Raw genomic sequence first — 20,327 nt, forward strand, 5'->3', positions numbered from 1 at the left:
GGGGTGAGGAGAGACAAAACAGCACGGTGTAAACAGGCCACCTGGGCTCATCGCTCTCCATTGGGGAAGTCTCCTAAGACACTACCTACCAGCCTCTGCATTAACACAAAGCATAGGAGAGAAGTACACGCTCATTGTCACTCTTGATTTTGGCTCATTCCCACATTAATCCCAAATCCCACATTAATTCTGGTTGATTATTATTCAACTAGGCGTACGGCCCTTTCAGATGTCGATGGTCAATGGTTGCCATCAGTACGTCATTTATATTGATGTGATCTATAGTAATATTGTCACCAAAAAATGAATGGTTGGTTTTGCCTTGCGAATGAGCAGTTGTGAAGCGTCACCAAAAATAATAACATGTTTCTGCTGAAGCTTTTAAACTACTTTTTCGTATTTATAGCAGCGAATCTAAAAAGCCTTTCCCCTGGAGAAGGCCAGCTTAACACTCTACTTTCTTACACACTGCACTGGAGAGAGAGAAAGGGAGAGAGTGATAAAAGCCCAACAGTGCATTTAGACTTGGCAGCTCAGTAGACGGGCTGAAGGATGTCACAGCTTCAGTCATCTTGCAGCTCAAAGATGACATTGAAACTTTGTGCAACTTTCCCCTGTCGTCAGAGAGACACACGGTCAGACCAGTCTGAGGTGGTCAGCTGTCGATAAAACAGCCAGACAAGATGTTCTCCGATACAGGATTTAGAGTCCCAGGTAATTTAAATACTAAATGAAAAACACTGGTTTGCAATAAAGAATGTTGTGCTTTGCTGAATGTCTCGGGGGGGGGGGGGGGGCGGGGGGGGGCGGGCAGGGGGGATAACTTGGGTCAACTGATCGCTTGAGCAGCTATCGCCCAAATAAAATAAAAAATATGTTTTTGGTCAAACTATTATGCTACTATTAATGAATATGGATCTTCAGATCAGCTTCTCATTGTATGTGTTTTAGTCAGTCCCTCTAAGAGCACCAAGGGAGATCAGGATAGGTGATGAGGCGCACACACCGACCAAACACACACACAACACACACACACACCTGGAAGAAGTGAGTCATCACAGCAAAACAGTGAAGGTGTGGGCTGCTCTCATCGTCTGATCACTCTGCGACTTTTGTTGCACACTAGTTGTGTTGCGTTGTGCCTCCTACACACTGTACCCAGACTTAAAGTATACGGAGTATCTCCAGTATGTGCGAACACGTCTGATGCGTCTCATCTCCTGTTGCATGTGTGTAAGGGACACTCCTGATCACCTCCGGACCAGATTCTCTGGAGTTTACCCGGAGAGCATGTGTGAAAGGACACACACACACACACAAAGCCAAAAGGTACTGTATTCGATCCCCCCCCCCCAATGTCTGTCGGAGCAGACCCCAATCTGCTCCTTAAAGGATACACGAGAAGACTGTCAATTGGGGATTGCGTGTCTTACCCAGATGCAGACAAGTTGTTTAACTCCAAATGAATCATTGTGCGTCCACTAGTGGAGCTTGGTTAGCATTTGCTTTCCATTAGCCTACATACAACATCAACTTGACGTTAGCCTATCTGCTATTCATGTGAAAGGATTTACTTTTGAGATCATGATCAAGCTGGATGTGCCGTTTGGAGCTTCACGGGAACGGGTGCTACGTTTGTGTGAAAAGACATAACGTCACCGGAGTATTATCGTATATATGCAATACAAAATAACATGAATGCTCATTATGCTACCGTACACATTCTTTGTTTCCACATTAACACACCAGGTCTTTATCCGCAGCTTGTCGGGAAGAATGAACACACCGTGTTAACTGTAATTGTAGAAATAATTATCCACCGTTTGAGACACTGCGAGAGGACAATCGCTGAATGTTTGATGTTCCCAAAATAGTATATGTTCCTCCACCAGAAACAACCGGCCCCAACACATTACAGAAATAGAAAATAATTGTGACGAGCAATGGTAGCGTAAATAGTTAGGAACGTAATAACTGATCTGTTTTATTAACGACAACGCGTTGCCTATTCCATTATGTTAAAACACCGCACATTCACCTCACCCTTCCACCATGCCTAAAAAAACCCATAAAAAGTCATACTTGTATTAGATAATTGAGTTATATTGAAGGTTTCAGGCCATCAATTAGTCATCATGACTACATCCAAGTTTTATAGTAAATAAGGAGGCCAAACATAAACAATGCTTGGACGCCATTGAAGTGGGCAGAGTAGAAGGGCATCACAGAGTGCTGCACGGCTTACTTCAGTCACCCACGGCTGGGTTTCTATCCACTCACTGATTAGCAGGCTGCTGGATGCTGACTCTACCTCCCTTTCTCTCTAGCTCTCTCTCTTCCTCTCTCATGGTGTGTTCCAGATGCCTCGGACACCAGCCTTTCTTGCGGCATTTCTCGGAAGTGCTACAAGCCAGGAAATTACATCACAAGTGAAACTCGGAAGGCTGGTGTCCGAGGCATCTGGAACACACCCTCAGAGAGGAAAATGCGGGATATGGGAGCACTCCATTGATGTCAGCGGTGCTGCAAAGTTGCCCACCTCTAATTGGGATACAAGCAGGATAGGCCTGGACATTAGGCAGGTCGCGGCAACAGGATGCTATACTGTAGTAGGGGTCCCAACAACTACCAAACAGAATACCACTTCTCTACGGCCCTGTGGAAGAACATTCAAAGACACAACTGTGAAAGTGCAGCAGATGAGTGCCAGATTAATTACTTACTTCTTTGTTTACCGAGTTTGAAGAATGAACATTAGTAGCTTTTAACACACACACACACACACACACACCTCGACTAACCTCACTATTGTGTCCTCTGAGGTTGAAGTTGATTCTTTGCGGTGTTGTGCGGTCCCTTCTGCAGTGGCTGGAGGTGAACGTGACACCGACTACGCCTCTCCCGTTGCCTGTAGCGAGCCATCCCTCTTCGTAGTAGCGCTTCCTACACACCGGCTTTTCCTTCTCGCTCTTGGGCACGCGTCCCTTCCACGACAGGCAGAGGATATTTGAGTCGCTGCAGAGAACAGGTCCATGCTCGACCGCGGCGAACATTCCTGCCGTATGTGTGAGACAGCGCGGGGAGGGTAAAAGGAGTATCCAGGCCGGTAGCGACTCTCTGAAGTGGTTTGAAATGCTAGGAGCGGCGAAACAATGAGGATGAATCAGTGCCGGAGAGACGGCGACAACGGTGCATAGTAAGCCTGCTTTGTTTTTTATCTCGGAAGAGGGATCTTTTTTTTAATTGATTAGTTGTGATGACTTAACTTCTACTACTACTAACCTTGTTGTTTTTTTTGCACGTTATGCTATATAAATAACAGGCCTGGCAGCCCTTTACTGCCTTCACATGATATCACGATGGATCACAAAAAAGAAAGGCACGTAATCAAGTCATTTCGAGGTGTAGGAGTAGTCCATTCAGTTCTCCATCAAACCACTAGGCAGCGGATTGAAAAAAGAAACACCATAGCAGTTGCTCTTCTTGCAATTAAGCCATGACAACTTAATAATGACTCGGTGAAAAAAAATCGGTGTGGCGCGCTTATATCTTCGATCTATCCATCCTCAGGGTCAAACTTCCCTATACCTCCACTGAAATGGAGTACGATGCAACCCAGTCACTCGTCATCCCTTGGCCTCAGTCCCTTTAGTGCGATCGCTGCTGTGTCTGGGAGGAGTAGGGACTCCTTGTATCAGCTGTCAACCCACAGGACTGCCACTTCTCCCAGCGACGTCATCACGTCAACGCGCGTCCTTTTCCAATCAGCGTTGGAGTACCCATTAAAGACTGAAGAGAGAGGCAAGAAAAACAAAGGGTCACGATGCATTTATTACCCGTTCTTGTTCAATACAATATACCATCATTTAGTGGCCCCATGATTTAAAATAGAGTATGTATGTGCATATATATATATATATATATATATATATATACACACACATACATACATACATACTCATAGATAGATAGATAGATAGAAAGATATAAATAGAAAAGTTACGTGATGATAAAGTGAAATTTAGTGAAAAACGGACAAAATGATTTTAAGAATGATGAATAGTTACAAACAGACAGATTCTTATTAACAATAAGCTATGTGGACCGCTGGCATCACAAAGACCCGATGGTGTGGAATACGAATCGCGGTGCACCAGTCCACCAAATAAATTGAAATCAGACCACCACTCAGACACATGGCTACTACCAAAAAAGCGATGTCAGCTTTTAGACAAACAGCTCAAAGTGACAGTGTAATTAAACAACATAACGGAGCCACTCAGACCACCGAGGGATACGGTCAACATAAACACCCATCATCACCATTAGCATTGTAGCCAGAATACAGCTAGGTTATCGTTAACTTTACACAACAGGCACGACATCACACGACACATAAAAACGGGTTTGTTGACTATGAGCGTAAGCGTGGGGTTAACCGTTTCAAGAGCCGAAATGTGTGTTTAGAAACGATGGGAGACGGGGTTACACATCATGACTGGCAAGGTACAATGTACCACTGATGGCAGCTAGCTGGCTAACTAGCTGCCACCAGTGTACCATGGAGGGCAGCTAGCTGGCTAACTAGCTGGTTGAGTTCGCCAGCTAGCTACCATCCATGGTACATTGATGGCAGCTACCTGGCTAACTAGCTGCCATCAATGTACCACCGGTGGCCGCTAGCTGGCTAACTAGCTGGTCGAACCTAAACCTCTCCGATCGGCTCGGTCTCCCCGGCTGTCTGTGACTGCTAGCTCGCCTCGGCTAGCGATGTAGCTTGACTGATGGCTTCATGTCGTTTTGAATACTGTGTGTATGACAACATGAAACCTGTCAATCAAACCGTAAGGCAGTCGCAGGACCAGGTGAAGGAATATGATGAACACTACATTGGAAGAAGCGCCGCGGCGGACGAACACGTCTTACCTCGTCTCTCAGTCGGTGTGTGTGTGTGTATATGTGTGTGTGTGTGTGTGTGTGTGTGTGTGTGTGTGTGTGTGTGTGTGTGTGTGTGTGTGGCTCCCTGGCAGGCCCGAACGCCGCGTCACGTGACACACGGAGCAGCCCCATAAAGTTAGAGCTTCTCTGATTTAAACATGAGAATTTTTATTTATCTAACCTTATTCATGGAAGGACATTGCGAGCAGGCTCTCTTTTTCAATGACGCCCTGATTACAACATACAAATAAAAACAGAAATACAAATGTACAATCGATTTTTATAGTATAGTATAATAGTTTTTTCTTTTTTTCGTTTTTTGTTTGGATGAATGGGTGGAATAATAAAATGATCGGATTATACACCGACCAAATAAGCAGTAGGTCAAACAACCAGAACAACATCTCAATACATATCAATAATACAATACAATGGGACAAAAAAGGAAAAAAAGAATGACCTTTTATGATGAGGTTTATTCATTGCACGATAAACATTCAACAAATTATTATAGCCGTTTATTTAAAAGTGGATATCTTTGGTGTGGATGTCCTCCTGGTGGTTCATGGTGCTCATGTGAGCTCTCTAATAACGCACTGGCCACACTTTAAAACATGATGGAGATGCTCGTGTTCAAATATCCTCTGTGCCAGCCAACAATTGGCCTCATCCAATTTCACATCTGCAATTCACACCTGGATATTGTCTCTTTCTGTTCCTCCTCCGGTCCACGCGGAGGCAGCCTCCTCTCTCTCCTCGGCCCCTAGCCCCGCCCCTGGCCCCGCCCCTCAACAAACATGGCGGCGCCCGTGAGGTTCAGTCGGAACATTTGTGCAATGGCAAGGATGTCCTCAGGAATTCCACTATTGGTATACTATTCAAATCTATTCTGTTGTTAGTAGTCCCACATTCGTTTTTATAAAAACTATTTCACTGAACGAATTCGAGATGGGTGTTTCTTATATTCTCTGTGGCCGCACCGGACACACGGAAGTGTCATGTTGGTATGGCCAATGTTATCACATGTCATAGTTGAGCTCCGAGCTGTCAAGTTTATTGCAATTGCTGGTTAAGCCTTCATATTTTTGGTTTCAGGGTTTGAGGAGTTTGAACGCCTGTCGTGGTCACAGGTCATCTCAAACACTACGGTAAGTCAGAGTCTCTAATGTCAAAGGCATCCCTCCACAATAACCCTTAAAGAAGTATGCAGTTAGACTATTGAATATCACAACACCATGTCGAATAACATGCATTCAAGCAATATCTGAAATGTATTGAAGTCTAGGTTTAACATTAAAATGTGTATTAGGCAAAAATATATTGAACTATCCATGCTTTATGGACACTATGGATAGGTACAATGATTTGTGTCATTCTGACTGCAGTTCTCAACTGGCTTGTTCCTCCAGAGCTTCATTACATACGGCCTCCTCTTTGGCCACGACATCTTCACCGGTGAGTCGTCTCATCTTATACATTTATTGTTGTTTCGCAAAATGATTATTATAATTGAATTGAAAAATATTCTGCTTCTAATTAAGCATTTATGTGAAATCAGTTGAGCCAACTACTTTCAGCAGGGGTGACCTGTCCTCCTCCTCTTTTAGATCACAGTTACAGATGAGCCAGACACGCTGTTCCAGAAGGTTTCAGTGCTGGTTAAGGGCCATGACAGATCCGTCCTGGACAGCTATGAATTCTTTGCCACCATGGCAGCTAAGGAGCTGGGCATTACTCTGGGAAATGTGTAAGTCTCAATTCCTATCAGTCCATTCGTTTTGTTACTACACTGATCCAAAAAAAGAATGGCAACACATCATACAGATGTTGTTTAAAGATTTATCACCGTTTTTTGACACTGTGAAAAATACAACAAAATATAAAAACATAAAAGGCGGGTTTAAATAATACATCTTATTTCAAAGTCTCTCAAGCTAGTATATACAGACCCAAATACAAAAACAATTACTTATCATATGGTCCATGTAAAGGCAAGTCAACCAACATTATATACAAATATTAACACCTAAATGACCAATACCGGGCGTGTGAGCTTTGGTTTGTCTTTCCTCTGCAGTGGTTCATAACCATAATGGTTATGCCCTTAACTACTCAACTCTTTTCATGTGACCCGTTACACACACCTATTACAAAATTGACCTTACATAAAGTTTACTAACTTTTTTACCAAACATTATTTTAAGGGGATATATTGTAGATAAATGTTTAGCATCTTACACTTTTAACATCTTATTTATATAACATTTGTAATCCTTTTTTAATGGCCTTATAACTGAAATAATTGTGAATGAATGGCAGAAATATATATATATATATATATATATATATATATATATATATAAAAGATGAGACAAGTTGATCCACAGCAAATGTATATTTATCCAAATATGTTCCTGCTCATAGGTTCACTTTTATATCATTAATACAGTTTTGGGTCGTAATGAAGTTTTTGAGGTTGCAAATTTAGAATACTACGTTGAGCTCTTGTAACTTGATAGGAATGTCATTATTTGTGACATTTGATCAACTCAATGATCAATGGAACAAATATCAATAGATTAATTTACAATGAAAATTAGCAAGCAGTCGCAGGATTGGTTTCCAGAGGCCCTGACAATACCTGCGTGACATGTGTAAATAACCAATCCTTAACACTGTTGCCCCCCTCCTCCATGGTATCTTAGATTTGAACCTCCAAAGGACATTTTGAGGCTTACTCTCCTGAAATCCATCCACATCTTTAAAAAACACAGAGTGCAGTATGAGATGAGGACACACTACCGCTGCCTTGAGGTAAGCAAACATTGCAGCAACTTTTGGCCTTCTTGAAAGGGTTGAATTGGGGTTTGAAATAAACTTCTAATTTTATAGGGTAGTACTACTGTCATGTCCATGTGGGTTGATCAAATGGTATGATTTTGATGATAGTCATTTGGGTTTTCTTGTAGCTGTTCCGTGTAACAGGCTCTACAGCGCAGGTATATCTTGAATACATTCAGAGGAATCTTCCAGAAGGGGTCGCCATGGAGGTTTCCAAGGTATGGTGTTTAAGAATACCATAGAGATTACATACAGCGAATATAATCAGAATCCTTACCATATGAATGTGCCAATAACCTCTAAAGGTCTAAATCGTGTTCTGTGATTATGCTCTGTGTATGGTGTATTTCACAGCCAATGCCAAGACCTCCTTGTTCATTATTTGATTTTCTGTCAGATTGCGGTGGTGAAGGTTCCGGAACATATTCTAGAACCCATGTGGGAGGAGCCAACCACTGACAACGCGCTCAGTCCAACCACTGACCTGAAAGGCTAAACTGACCTATGGACAAATGTACATTACTCAAAGGAGTTGATCATTATTGATAATTTTAGATAGTCCTCTAGAACAGAAAAAAAAACTTTTCTTGAAGAGCTGGATATCAACTGTAACATAAATGATTGTATTGTTTCAGCCCGTTTCTACTATGTCCCTTATTTGTTTCAGTTTCTGTGGAGTCGAAAATGTATGGCTAATAAATAGTTATTGTATATTGTCTGTTTATGCATTTATACTTTTATGTTTGTAGGAATTTATGCATTATTATGCCTTTTACTAATGAGTTTTGCACGTTCATAATGCCACATAAGTTTTGCAGTACACTGGAATCTGTATTTCTATGTAGGGACTGTTACTGAGGTGTTAAGGTTTGAAAATTTGCATTCATTGTGTTCAGGTGTAAAATAATACTGTTGTTGCACATGAAGAGCAAACCATTTAAATCATGGTTGAAAACATTTTATTAATCAATAAAAGACCAATCCCAGATTGCCAGAAATTCATCAAAAGAAAACCAAATAAAAGTAAACAGTACAACTCAGTTCAACTTAAAAGGTAGGGCTTTGTAGCCTACTCTCAAACGTACAAGCGCAGACACGTGTGCGCACACACACACACACACAGGTTCAGAGACAATCTCAGAGAGCCTGTCGCTGGCTCTGTGCCTGCCTGTGCGCGCTGCACCGTCGCCAACGAGAACCCGCATGAGAGATGAGACGCATGGACGTAACCCCGACCCCGGGCGAGATGCCCCATTTTTTCAGAGTCCCATTCGTAGAGGCCCCCAGGCCTAATTGATCGTTGTCACGGTGACATGCCAAATCACAAACCCAATGGCAGTTGTTACGTTAGGCGAATTTTTACAACAAGAATGCAGGGGTTACATTACATCTTCAAATAAACGTTATTGTACCACGTAGCCTAGGTAGATATAGGCCTATAAAAGTAGGCCTATAGCTATAGTCCTTTATCATTTATGGGTAGGCCTATGTTCGAGGTGTAACGTTATGTGTTAAACGTTGTAAACTAGTCTTTAGATTATTATATTGATTGCTGCTGAAGTTTTCCAAAATGAGACATCAAATTGAACCCGTTCCACTGAATTTATTTTAAATGAATAGCCTACTGTCAATTCTAAATTGAAAGTCACCAAGTCAGACAGGCACAATACATTTCAAATGATTTCATTTTCAATTGTTTTCTTTGTATCTTCGGTAGGCTACTTGGACAATCATGTCCTATCCTACAATGGCTTTCAGCGCCCAATTTAAAACAAATGGGTCAATTAATTAGCCTAATAAGGACAAAATACATAATTTAATTACTGCACACTAGGAAATATGTACAAGGGGAACATATTATAAAACACCAACATTTTAAATTATAATCGCGTTTCAATATCTAAAGAGAAAAATAAAAAAAATATTTGAACAGGGTAATGCGTAGGCCTATGTGTCCATCAGTTACGCATGGTTCAGAAGGTCTTCCAGTTGGTTGATGTATTCAATGGTGTATTTCAGGGTCTGTATTTTGGTCAGAGGCTGTCCGCTCTTGCTGTAGTCAGGTGGAAGGTACTCCCGGAGTTCGTGCAGAGCCTCTGCGAGGCTCCTCATCCGCATCTTCTCCCTCTCGCTGGCCTTCATGCGTCTTTTGGTCGACATCTTGTGTTTGGTCTGCCGTTGCGTCGCGCATGGATCCTTGCTCCGACTTTTGAAGCTGAACGACAGGTCCTGGTAGTCCTGATGTCCGCTGGAGGTCGAGGACACCTCGGGAGAGGAGCATATGGAGTCGAAGGAGGACCCCAGCGAGTTGGACTCCAGTGAGTCCTGTTCGTCTCCAAACGCGCTCGCTTCTTTCTTCCAGTCCCATTCTGCGAGGATTTTGGCAGAAACGACTTCCATGTCGGTCAGACAGTCCATATCCGAAAGGTCCTGAACTACTGGATTCTGTGGAGCCGCAGTCGACCTCAGACCAAAAAAAGAGTCGATCCGCAGAGCGCTGCTGGCTGTATATACTGAAGAGGATCTCCGGGGGTTTATGAGCTCACAGGTTAGGCGACGAGTTCAAAGAAACTCAAGTGCTAAAACAAGAACCTCTCTCGTTGTCACCTGGGTGTGAATAAGGCCAAATAGACGGATAATGTGTAATAGAAACACAAATAATTAGATTCCCCTTTGAGGGAAAAGCCTGCCCTAGTTGGCGTGAGGACAATTCTCAGTGTGATGTGATGGTCTAATGAAGGAACCAAAGGACTCTGTTACCCCTGGAGTTTAACACCTCTCCGACCTGGGTCGACGGGTCGTGCGACGTGTGTCTGCAGACTAGTTAAAGTTAAATTTTAAAAAAAAGTATTCTTTAACCATTAGATTAATTGACAGACACCCTCCAAACCAAAACTTTAATCCATTTGTGCTTAGAATTGTGTGTGTGTGTGTGTGTGGGGGGGGGGGGGGGGGGCGACGAATGGGATGTTTTTACGCACCAGAGACGCAGGATGCAGCTGTCACCGGGTTCCCACTAGACACACTAACCTGCCAGACCTTTCATGTCTCCATAGGTGTGCAACGCATCACTAATGATCAAGGAGCTCCAACGCTTGTAAAACCCCAGAATTCAGAGAAAACCGACTGCTGACGGGTCGGTGGCTGCCGCGTCTCCATTGTCAGGCCATGATAAACGGCAGGGTTTCTACCCACTAGCCTCGTCAAATATACACACACCACCGAAATAATGTTTGAAACTCATGCCAGTTTTAACATTTTCAATGTTTACACTTTTAGTGTGAGAAAATGTCAAAAAAAGATATTAACACGAGGTGCGCATGTCTTTAATACAATCATGATTATCACACATTTAGTCATGTTTCTTTTCCAACCTTTCGACTGATTATAAAGAAGCTTAAAACAGTATAAAGAGTGATAGTTATACTGTGAACTGATAAAACGTTTATATAACACAACATAATACTAATAATATATGTAAGTACACAATCGACACTGATGTTATTCTGGGACAAAGATAACACAATTGCCTTCACATCAGATATTTGAGCCTGAGCCTCTCAGCGAGTGGCAGTGGGCTCTCACTGCCGGACAGAGAGTCGTCGCTGTCCAGGACAGTCACAGGGGAGGCTGGTGCACATGCGACGAACACGTCCTGGTTTTGACTGGTCTCTGGAAGGCCGTCACTATAGCACTCTGGAGAGGCTGCGGCTCGCTGGGCGGCCTGCGACGTGGAGCCTGAGGAAGACGAGCCGGGGGACTTGTGACTCTTTGTAGCTTTAGAAGCAGGTTTGAGCCTCACGTGTCTGAGCGACTTGGACTTGGCCCTCCTCTGGGCTCCCGCGGGTCGGTTCTCGGTGCCGCTGTCCTCGCTGGAGGAGCACGCGGCAGTGCACACGCTCCTCTTGGCGCCCTGAGGCAGTGGCTTCCTGTCTCCGTTACCTAGGGTGACCGGGTCAAAGTGACGCTGGCGGGGAACGATGGACGCTGAAGATAAGGCCGCTCTGACCGAGTCTGAGTGAGTCCGAGGCTTTTGAGCACCGCTCCCGCCGTTCGTGCCCTTGCTGTGACCTTGTGCCGAGGCCGGCGCGCATCCTTCTGAAACGTGACGGCCCTGAGACGCCTTATTTGTGCTACTTTGACTACATTTACTTGTTTTATTTCCACCCACCGCGTAATGCTGATCTGACAGCTGGATGTTAGTCGCAGCTTTAACAGGGGCCACGCCATGTAGGCTCTGGGACTGGTAGACGAGACGCTTTGTCACCGGGTCCTCAGCGGCCTTTGTCTGGCCTGCTACGGCCATGTTTCGCATGAGGAGCCTCTCCCTCAAGGGTCTCTCCATGTAGCCCACCTCCGGAGCGGGCCTGGGAAGCACCGGCCCGGATCCGGGCGCCGGATCCGGGAGGCTCTTCTCCACCCCACTGCCGCCGGCCTCCGGAGCCACCCGGGGCTCCGTCGCCGAGGCGCTGGGAGCGGGGCTGGCGCGCGGGGAGGACGTGAAAGAGCCGTCCCAGTCGACGTCACTCAGGTGCAGCAGGTCGACGATGGCGGAGACCGAGGGCGAGGCGGCGGCGGCGGCGGCGGCGGGACGCGACGCGAGAGGCGAGGCCGATTCGACGCAGTGAGGAGGGCAGCGGTCTTTTCCGGGTTCGGGGTGTTTGGGTTGTTGGGATCGGGGCGCCGGCACGTCAACACAAGCGGTTCCCGGGCCGTGTTCAGGTGCAGTCGGCGCGGTCAGCGGAGGAGCCGCTGGGGCCGACTGTTGACGCGCGTCCGGGTTCAAGGCCGCGGAGCCCTGCAGGGTCATGTGGGCCAGCAGGTCTGTGAGCCCGTCGCACGCGTCGGTGGTGGTCTTCTCCTTCTTACTCTTTACTTTCTTCTCTAAAGAAACAAAGACAAATGAATAACGGTCATGAATGTGTCCACAATACTAATTCTTCAAATATTTAAACCTGCATGATGAACCTTTTTTGAATTTTTTGACACATTTTTTTTGTTGTTTATGTGTTGCGTTTATGTATATGTACCATGACTTAGAGAATAAATACCAGAGTGAAATTTATCTACAATGGCTCAATTTATTCTTTAGTTAGTGGCGCAGATTTAAGGGATTATTATAAGGGATTTTCGAACAGATTAGGGAATACTTGGAGCTCTACAGCCGCTGAGTAAAGGGCCATACGAGTAGCTTGGCCAGAACTGTGAGACAGACACCTCTGGTGCATCAAAAGACTTCGGTGTGAAGCAGAATAGCTGCCAAACTTAGCATTTACAGGTGTCAAAGAGCTGCTTTTTTGCAAGCTAGCACAACACGTTAGGTGCCTTTGATGTGGACACTTTAGAGGAAGGCTCTCGGGGAAGTCCTCGGTCGGATAGCAAGGAGGGTCTATGCATGTGTTGAGGACTGCTTAAAAATATATATGATTTTCATAGCAACAATGTTATTCATGTTGTGGTTTATAAATGGTTAATAAATGCATCTAAAAATGTATTTTAGATCATGTTGAAATATACCAAAGATCCTCCCATAATAGTAAGGACCAGGGGGGCTCTTACTCTTGGTCTTGTCCTCCTCTGCCAGAGCCTTGTCTGCCCGGTAGCGCTCCACCACGTCTGGGTAGGCCCGGGAGAACAGAGCCTCCTCTTCCAACGTCCTCACCTCGCCCCGGCCCTCCATGGGGTCGTCCTCGGGAAAGGCATAGTGCTCTGTTGTGGGCGGAGGAGGGACGCCAACAAATATGTTATCAGAGAGTTGCTAACTTCTCTACAGGAGACGCGAGGAACACTTGAGGAATGTTGCCAGGTTTTATTTTTCTGCTAAAAGGCAGCAGGCGACGGCCTGGTCTGCCCCCACCATCTCTCACACACGCACACACTTATTCTTAACTTTAGAGAGGGGAAAACACAGCAAATTCAACATATTTTTAGCATAAGCCTTTGTATTTATTCTCTATTGACACAGTACGACAGGTGGGGTTTCACAGGCCTGTCATGTTGCATGTCCTTGTTCATAAGTTTTCCAAGGCTCAGGAGGAAACAGGTTTAGCACCTAGCGGGTGTTGTGACTGATTTGACACCTCCGAGGTCCTCCCTGAACCCCAACTCATAACCAGTCACAGACAAGACCCCAAATCCCTCCCCACCCCAACACCCCCCTTCCCTCCAGCTTGGGTGGGCTAAGCTGTAGAGATGATGTCACTTCCCTGGAGATCGGTAGAGGATTTATTTTTCAATGATTTGATGTCTGAATTGAAGATCAACAACAAATTTAAGCTTTGACATCTCGACAGATGTCAAAGCTGAAATTTGTGTTGTTGTTTATGAAAGATAATGTTCACAATGAAGTGATGACTAACAAGAACACACAGACCTGGTGTGCTCCAGACTATTTCCAAACAGGCCACTCCATTCCTCACTCTTGGTTTCAATATTCTGTCACAAACAAAAACACAGAAACAAACACACAAATAAAAATGATGCAGTTAGTGTTGGTCCGATCTAAAATATTTCCCCAAATTATTTTATAATACGTACCGAAGGGGTTTGATTTGTGACGACGCCTCTTTCCGGCATATTCTGTTCATGAGGTCAGCGTAGGTCATCAGCACTAGCACCTTCTCACTGGTGTAGTGCTTCGGCCACTCCATCTTCTGAAGGGCCAATTTCTAAAAATAAATAGAGACGCATTTGTCCCCCTGTGGATCCACGATGAACAATACCCCACCGGCTCAATTGCACGGAATACATTTCATAACAGAGTTGAAAGACATTAAAAATGTACCTGCATTGGCAACATATTTGGCTTCGCCCACCTGAACTTTGACACAGGCTTATCCTTGGAGATAAGAAATTCCTCTATGATCTGCAAAGGTGAATATTGGTGAATATACTTCAAACCTGAAATATGCATGGATTCCAACGTGACAAGATGAGAAACTTAATTAAGCTGTACCTTTGTAAAGGGGAAATGTTCACTTGCCAGTGTTTTCCTAAAAATATAAAATAATAAGACAGAAATAAGTAAGTAAGTTTAGGGCATGTTTATCAATCCATGCAGACTTTTCATACAATACAATAAACTAAATTATGGGCCTTCTCTTTTTATGTGCCGAGGCACGGGTAGAAGACTACAGAAGTGAAAATAAGTGTACTACTCGTGTCCTAGCTATAGGGCTTGTACATCAGAATGCATCTCAGGATTTTCTATTGGCGATACTTTTTGATGCCTCGAGAGGTGAAAACGTAAATATATCGTAACATGGGCTAATAAAAAGCTTTGCCATGCCTGCCTTGTTTCAAGCACAACAATTTGTCCCCACAATGACAAATACTTTCACTATTAATTACTAAAACAACAACCAAAACACCATTACTATCAATGGCATTCTTACGTCCCTATCTTCTGAAATGCTGTCATTGAGATGTGACGTCACGATGGACAAGCCCTGTCCCACCCATAATGAACAACGTCTCTCTTTATCCTATGATGACACCTCTTTGAAAAGTGCCTATATGTAGCGTAGCATGCATTAGCTGCAGTAGCTTTGTCATAACAGGTGAGACTTGCAGAGGGACTTGCTTTTTGATGCCAGCTTCGAAGGAGCTGGCCTGCTGTGTGTGCTGGGTACTGTGCCAGTCACATGGGCACTGGTAGTCATAGTCCTGCGGCTGGCAGAACTGATGGCTGTGGCACAGCAGGCAGCCGCTTCGCTCATGGGCCTTGGCGGACCCTGAGGAGGAAGGAGAAACAGAAGATTTATAATGAAACAATCAGAATTAAAAATTAAAGGTAGTGGACGAATACAGGGCAGCACGATATATATACAATTGATTATTATTATTATTATTATTATAAGATTATTTATATTGTACATATTTTAGAAATAGATATGACTGGTGAATCTCTTCAATCATTCTTTTTGGGCTTGCGGGTGACAGCATTAACTCCTGTTAACCAACCCCCTGAGGCCCCCTCCCGCATCCCATTCCATCCCTCCCATATCAGAACCTATGGGGCAGGGCTATACCCACCAGGATGGAGACATAATTTGCAATGGGGAACCTTCTTTGTAGCCCCCACTGGTACGCAGGGACCCTCCTCCTGCCATTGGTGAAACCTGAAGGAGTAATTTAAGACAAATTGTAAAAATAAAAAAAATCTGTATTGGATTGGTTCCTTTGGTGACTTTTACTTCAAGGTATATGTATATATTACCTTTGTAGAAGTGTTTGTCCTTTCAACGTCTGAAGAAGCTTCAAAACGTGTTCTTTACCAACTCCGGGAATGCCCTTAAAAAATAGCAATACAAATTAAAATACAATAATTCATTTCTATCTGGTAGTCGTCTGTCGTCATGTGTATCCATATTATTCCATACCTTAGGAATGTAGTCACATCCTAGAAGGATGGCAAGACCCACCAGATTCTCTCTGGACAGATTCAGTTCAGATTGTACTCGAGATGTGCGGTAACAGTCTACCAGCGGGTCCTTGAATAAACACAAAAGGCTCTTTAATTGTCATATGCAGGAGATTGGTATAACTACTAAAATATACAAAAGTGTTTGTGCTGCTGATAATTACTGTAAGGAGCGACACCAGTGTGTTTCCTATAATACCTCCTATGTTATAACGGTATGACCTCAGGAAAAAAAATTTTTTGACAAGGAACATGAACCCTTATATTCATTAGCTTGCCTTAGTGGTCGTGTTGAAATTTCTATAAACGGTCTTTGCTCCATACAAGAAGGCGTCTCCATCGTTGGTGATACAGCCGTCTACCAGTCCCTGAGAGTCCAGGTAGGCACACATGGCCTCAGCCTCCCCTGCTGCAGTCACCCACGGAACACCCAGACAGTCCAGCATGTCTGCACACTGCAGACAGGGTGGCACACAGAAGACAGGAGACAGGGTGGGGGACAGGAGACAGGAGACAGGAGACAGGGTGGGGGACATGAGACAGGGGGGCAGACATGTGCGGCAAAACAGCAACTTTACTGTACTTGAGTCCAATATTATTATATGATGTATTATTATTTTATATATAATAGATATTCTATACATTGTCCATCCTACTGATCAGTGCACTGACCTCTCGGAGCACGGCCATAAAGCGCCCTCTACCGGTGTTTTTGATTGTTGTTGTGGTCTTTGTTGATTTTGAAGGAGCCTTTTTGACCCCTCCGAAGCGGCTCTCGGTCCTCTTGCTCATGGTTTCTGCCTTCAGCTTCGGGGCTTCACCTTCCATGACGAAGACCAGCTTGATCCCCATGAGTGTGAGGGACGAGACTCTAAAGAATAAATTCCTGTACACATCAGAGTTGTTAACAGTGTTATGCGACCATTTTGAGACTATAATATGCCAGATATCCTTGTACTATAAATGTGTTAAGAAAACAGTCTGCCATCAGCAGGTATGACCTTAGATAAGGCTTGGTGACTCTCCCCATCATAGCCTGGACGTGCTGCGCCTCGCAGACCCACAGGCTGAGGTCCACGGCTAAAGTCTTCCCAGTTAAGCTGTATAACGGCACGGATTCTCTAATCGGCCCAATTGTAGACCACAGATCATGCACACCCATTTCAATGTGAATGTTTTTGGCAGCCAATTTAAACGACAAAACGCGTCGGACTATCAATCACATCCAAATCCAGTCTGTTTTTCAAAGTGTCGCGCCTAAAGTACGCGTCATCTTACGGCGCCCGGATACATTCGTTGCTATGGATACGGCGTTGTTTACATGCGTCGACGTTTCTCCACAAAGTAAACAACAACACCTGGTGTGTCCTCATGGCGAACACTCCAGCTACTCCTTTACAATCATACTTAGAAATATGTGGATTGGTTAAAGAACCGAGTTTCCATATCGCCAAAGGTGTCGCTGAAGTAAGTGACATTGTTTCTACCAAGCTTTCATCATGCATTTGATATCATATATACTGTATATACACATATATAAATATATATAATATTTGATATTAGTAATTGATTTGATCTGCGACAATATAACAGGGATTAAAACAGAGATTCCCCGGGACGTTTCTGGATCCAACCATTCACCCATTTCTTGAATGTGAATGGCATGAGTACCTCTGCAATAGGAAAATGGTATGTTGATGATTCTTTTACATCTACTGATTGAGTTGGACTGTAGCCGCTGTCCACGGCCATCAAGGCTTTGCACAATGTCTCATAGTGGCCATATATATAACACCATCTGAAATTAGTATTGAATGAGAAATGTTCAATTAAAGGTAACATAATATGTTACCTTTATTTTACCTTTACCAGGTGTGAACGTGATTAGCATTTACAAGCCGTTTTGAAAATCTACCTCTTCTGACATCACAATTGGGCATGTCCACCTAGATGTGTGCTGGATACCCCAGCCCTGGTGGTATAATATGTCACCTTTAAATAAATAATCAAAGAGACTGCAGCCGTTCTTATAGCTGATAGGTTCACAGTCGACGTGCAGTCTCAGTTGAAATGGCTGCTGTGTGCTTGCTGTGTCTTTAACATTTCTGCTGTCATTTGATTGAACACTGCAATGCTAAATCAGACCATATGAGTCATCTAACACCTCTCACTTAAGGAACTGCGTGGTGAGATGTGGAACTTCTCCAAAAACCTGATGTGCTTTCTAAATGGAAAACTCCTTGGTGATGAAACAGACCTTTGCACCTGGGCTGAGACACAGTGGAACTTTACTTTCACCAGGCCACATGCACTTGTTCTGGCCATAGCTAAAGACCACTACTGGAAACACCTCAACAGCACAGGGGCAAGTACACTATAGCCCCTATATGTCGGGAGGAGTGCATTTCAAATCAGACAGAATACAGAATTTCTTGTATTCACCCACTACTCTCTGGGAAGCATATATATATATATATATATATATATATATATTGAGGGGAGAACTGTTGCCAATAAAGCATGTAGTGGGATGGTCATATTCCTTTACTTACATTTACATTTATTTTTGGTTAGCAGGCCTAAAGTTCAGTCAGTTTAGTCTCTTTTGTTTCCCTATAGCATAAATTTGTCTTCATGGATATCGACATCTGCAGTGAACGAATTGGGAGGCTAGTGTTTGAGGTAAGTGAATAGCATGACATCCAAAATGTATTCTAACATCTATATAGTACCCAATAGTTGCGAGATGGGGAAATCTAAAAAATTAATTGTGTTAATTATTGATTAATTATTGATTGTGTCAGTGTCACACTCTTTTCTTCCCAGCTCTTCTCCGATGTGTGTCCAAAGACATGTAGAAACTTCCAGGCTCTGTGTACAGGGGAACTGGGGCTGTCACAGGGGGGCCTCATGCTGGGCTATAGGGGCTCTCTGTTCCATCGGGTCGTACCCAATGGCTGGATACAGGGGGGAGGTATGGCTGTCAGCTTCATGAAACAGTGTTAACATTGTAAAAATGCTGTGTATCTTTAGCATTTATATTGACCCCCTCCACTAATAATTAAATGATTTATATATATATATATATTTTAGATATTTCACCAGCTGGAAAAGGAGACCAAGGGGAGTCGATCTATGGTCCATATTTTGAAGGTATATCCATAAACCTTATTATGTTATTTACTTATGTGGTTGGAGATGTTCAATGAAGTAAATCAAGTAATAATCTGTATTCTCTGGCTCTAGATGAGAGCTTTGCGATTTCCCATAATAAACGAGGCATTCTCGGGATGGCCAATCAGGGTCCCCATAGCAACAGATCCCAGTTCTACATCACTATGCAACCAGCACATTGGATGGACAAGAGTTATGTTGCCTTTGGGTCTGTGCCACTTATTTATTTGATCAGATGTTTGTCTTCTACATCGTAGCAGATTTTTCAGATTTTCATTCAAAATAATTCATGTGTTTCTGTTTCCAAAACTCTAAAATGAAGTACTTGTACAATTTCATTCCAGTCAACTGGTTGAAGGCACAGATGTCCTGAAGAAACTTGAAGAAGTCCCTACATATAACGAAAGACCCAAGCAGGACTGTAGAGTGGCGGATTGTGGAGTATTTGAGCCATGATGACTCTTACTTTTACTTACTTTTACTTACTTACTAACTTACTTTTCTTATTTTTTCTTTCTTTGCACCAACTTTGTAAAACTTGGTTAGTCTACCATGTTGATTCATTATCAGAATAAAAAAAAAATTGAGATGTGGGTATTATGTGTGTCTTTCCATGATTTGTATATACCAAATGTGTATATTTGGTTTGATCATGGAGCAGAAAAAATACTGCTGCAGTCTAGATAGGTTTAATAGTAGCTGGTCATAAGCTCCTCAGTGCTATTTCTTGTATTCCACCCAGAGGAGGACGTCAATACCTGGGCCAAATGACTACCATACCCAGGTCAGGAATTGCAAATGTGCAGCAGTACATTAAGATTGGGATGCGTCATGCATAAATGATCCAACACTTTCATCTGCCACAGCGGAATAATGCAATTGGCAACATTTCTGTTCACCTCTCCCAGGGAAATGGTAAATGGACTGCATTTATAACCTGTGGCCACTCAAA

General features: G+C 43.6%; 5 protein-coding genes across 7 annotated transcripts in view; 2 read left to right on the forward strand and 3 right to left on the reverse strand.

Moving 5' to 3' along the window:
- The window catches only part of tulp4a (TUB like protein 4a), a 36,387-nt gene extending 31,419 nt beyond the window's left edge, over positions 1–4,968 (reverse strand). Inside the window, exons 1-2 of one of the 2 annotated variants that reach the window (XM_084483578.1) lie at positions 4,927–4,968; positions 2,802–3,789 (exon numbers count right to left, since the gene is read on the reverse strand). In XM_084483578.1, coding sequence (XP_084339704.1) covers positions 2,802–3,053 — 252 coding nt within the window. In that variant the 5' untranslated portion in view covers positions 3,054–3,789; positions 4,927–4,968. Of the gene's footprint in view, positions 1–2,801; positions 3,790–4,926 lie in introns of those variants that run through there. The other variant, XM_084483579.1, reaches the window with a different exon arrangement.
- A 757-nt stretch (positions 4,969–5,725) lies between these two features.
- mrps10 (mitochondrial ribosomal protein S10) lies at positions 5,726–8,492 on the forward strand. 2 transcript variants are annotated; one of them, XM_084483609.1, is made up of 7 exons: positions 5,726–5,807; positions 6,034–6,086; positions 6,324–6,393; positions 6,546–6,685; positions 7,644–7,752; positions 7,908–7,997; positions 8,177–8,492. In XM_084483609.1, the coding sequence occupies exons 1-7, from the start codon at positions 5,736–5,738 to the stop codon at positions 8,273–8,275; spliced, it is 633 nt and encodes a 210-aa protein (XP_084339735.1). In that variant the 5' UTR covers positions 5,726–5,735; the 3' UTR covers positions 8,276–8,492. The 2 variants fall into 2 exon arrangements, with proteins under 2 accessions (XP_084339735.1, XP_084339736.1); XM_084483610.1 differs by having other exon boundaries at positions 6,348–6,393.
- Positions 8,493–9,741: 1,249 nt separating this feature from the next.
- Positions 9,742–10,197, reverse strand: msgn1 (mesogenin 1; the record flags this gene model as incomplete). Its single annotated transcript, XM_084484129.1, has 1 exon — positions 9,742–10,197. One exon carries the CDS (start codon positions 10,195–10,197, stop codon positions 9,742–9,744), a length of 456 nt encoding a protein of 151 aa, XP_084340255.1.
- Positions 10,198–11,311: 1,114 nt separating this feature from the next.
- gen1 (GEN1 Holliday junction 5' flap endonuclease) lies at positions 11,312–17,374 on the reverse strand (the record flags this gene model as incomplete). The annotated part of the gene is made up of 13 exons (XM_084483717.1): positions 17,203–17,374; positions 16,874–17,087; positions 16,480–16,656; positions 16,161–16,271; positions 15,998–16,071; positions 15,814–15,899; positions 15,362–15,512; positions 14,735–14,771; positions 14,564–14,644; positions 14,317–14,447; positions 14,153–14,214; positions 13,339–13,488; positions 11,312–12,663 (listed from the first exon to the last, which is right to left on the reverse strand). The coding sequence occupies exons 1-13, from the start codon at positions 17,361–17,363 to the stop codon at positions 11,312–11,314; spliced, it is 2,787 nt and encodes a 928-aa protein (XP_084339843.1). The 5' UTR covers positions 17,364–17,374.
- Positions 17,375–17,572: 198 nt separating this feature from the next.
- Positions 17,573–19,831, forward strand: ppil6 (peptidylprolyl isomerase (cyclophilin)-like 6; the record flags this gene model as incomplete). Its single annotated transcript, XM_084484199.1, has 8 exons — positions 17,573–17,668; positions 17,795–17,890; positions 18,378–18,566; positions 18,821–18,883; positions 19,028–19,175; positions 19,295–19,354; positions 19,448–19,583; positions 19,720–19,831. 8 exons carry the CDS (start codon positions 17,573–17,575, stop codon positions 19,829–19,831), a joined length of 900 nt encoding a protein of 299 aa, XP_084340325.1.
- Between the last annotated feature and the right edge of the window lie 496 nt (positions 19,832–20,327).

Source organism: Micromesistius poutassou, assembly GCF_964030765.1.
Source record: "Micromesistius poutassou genome assembly, chromosome: 19".
Lineage (NCBI taxonomy): Eukaryota > Metazoa > Chordata > Actinopteri > Gadiformes > Gadidae > Micromesistius > Micromesistius poutassou.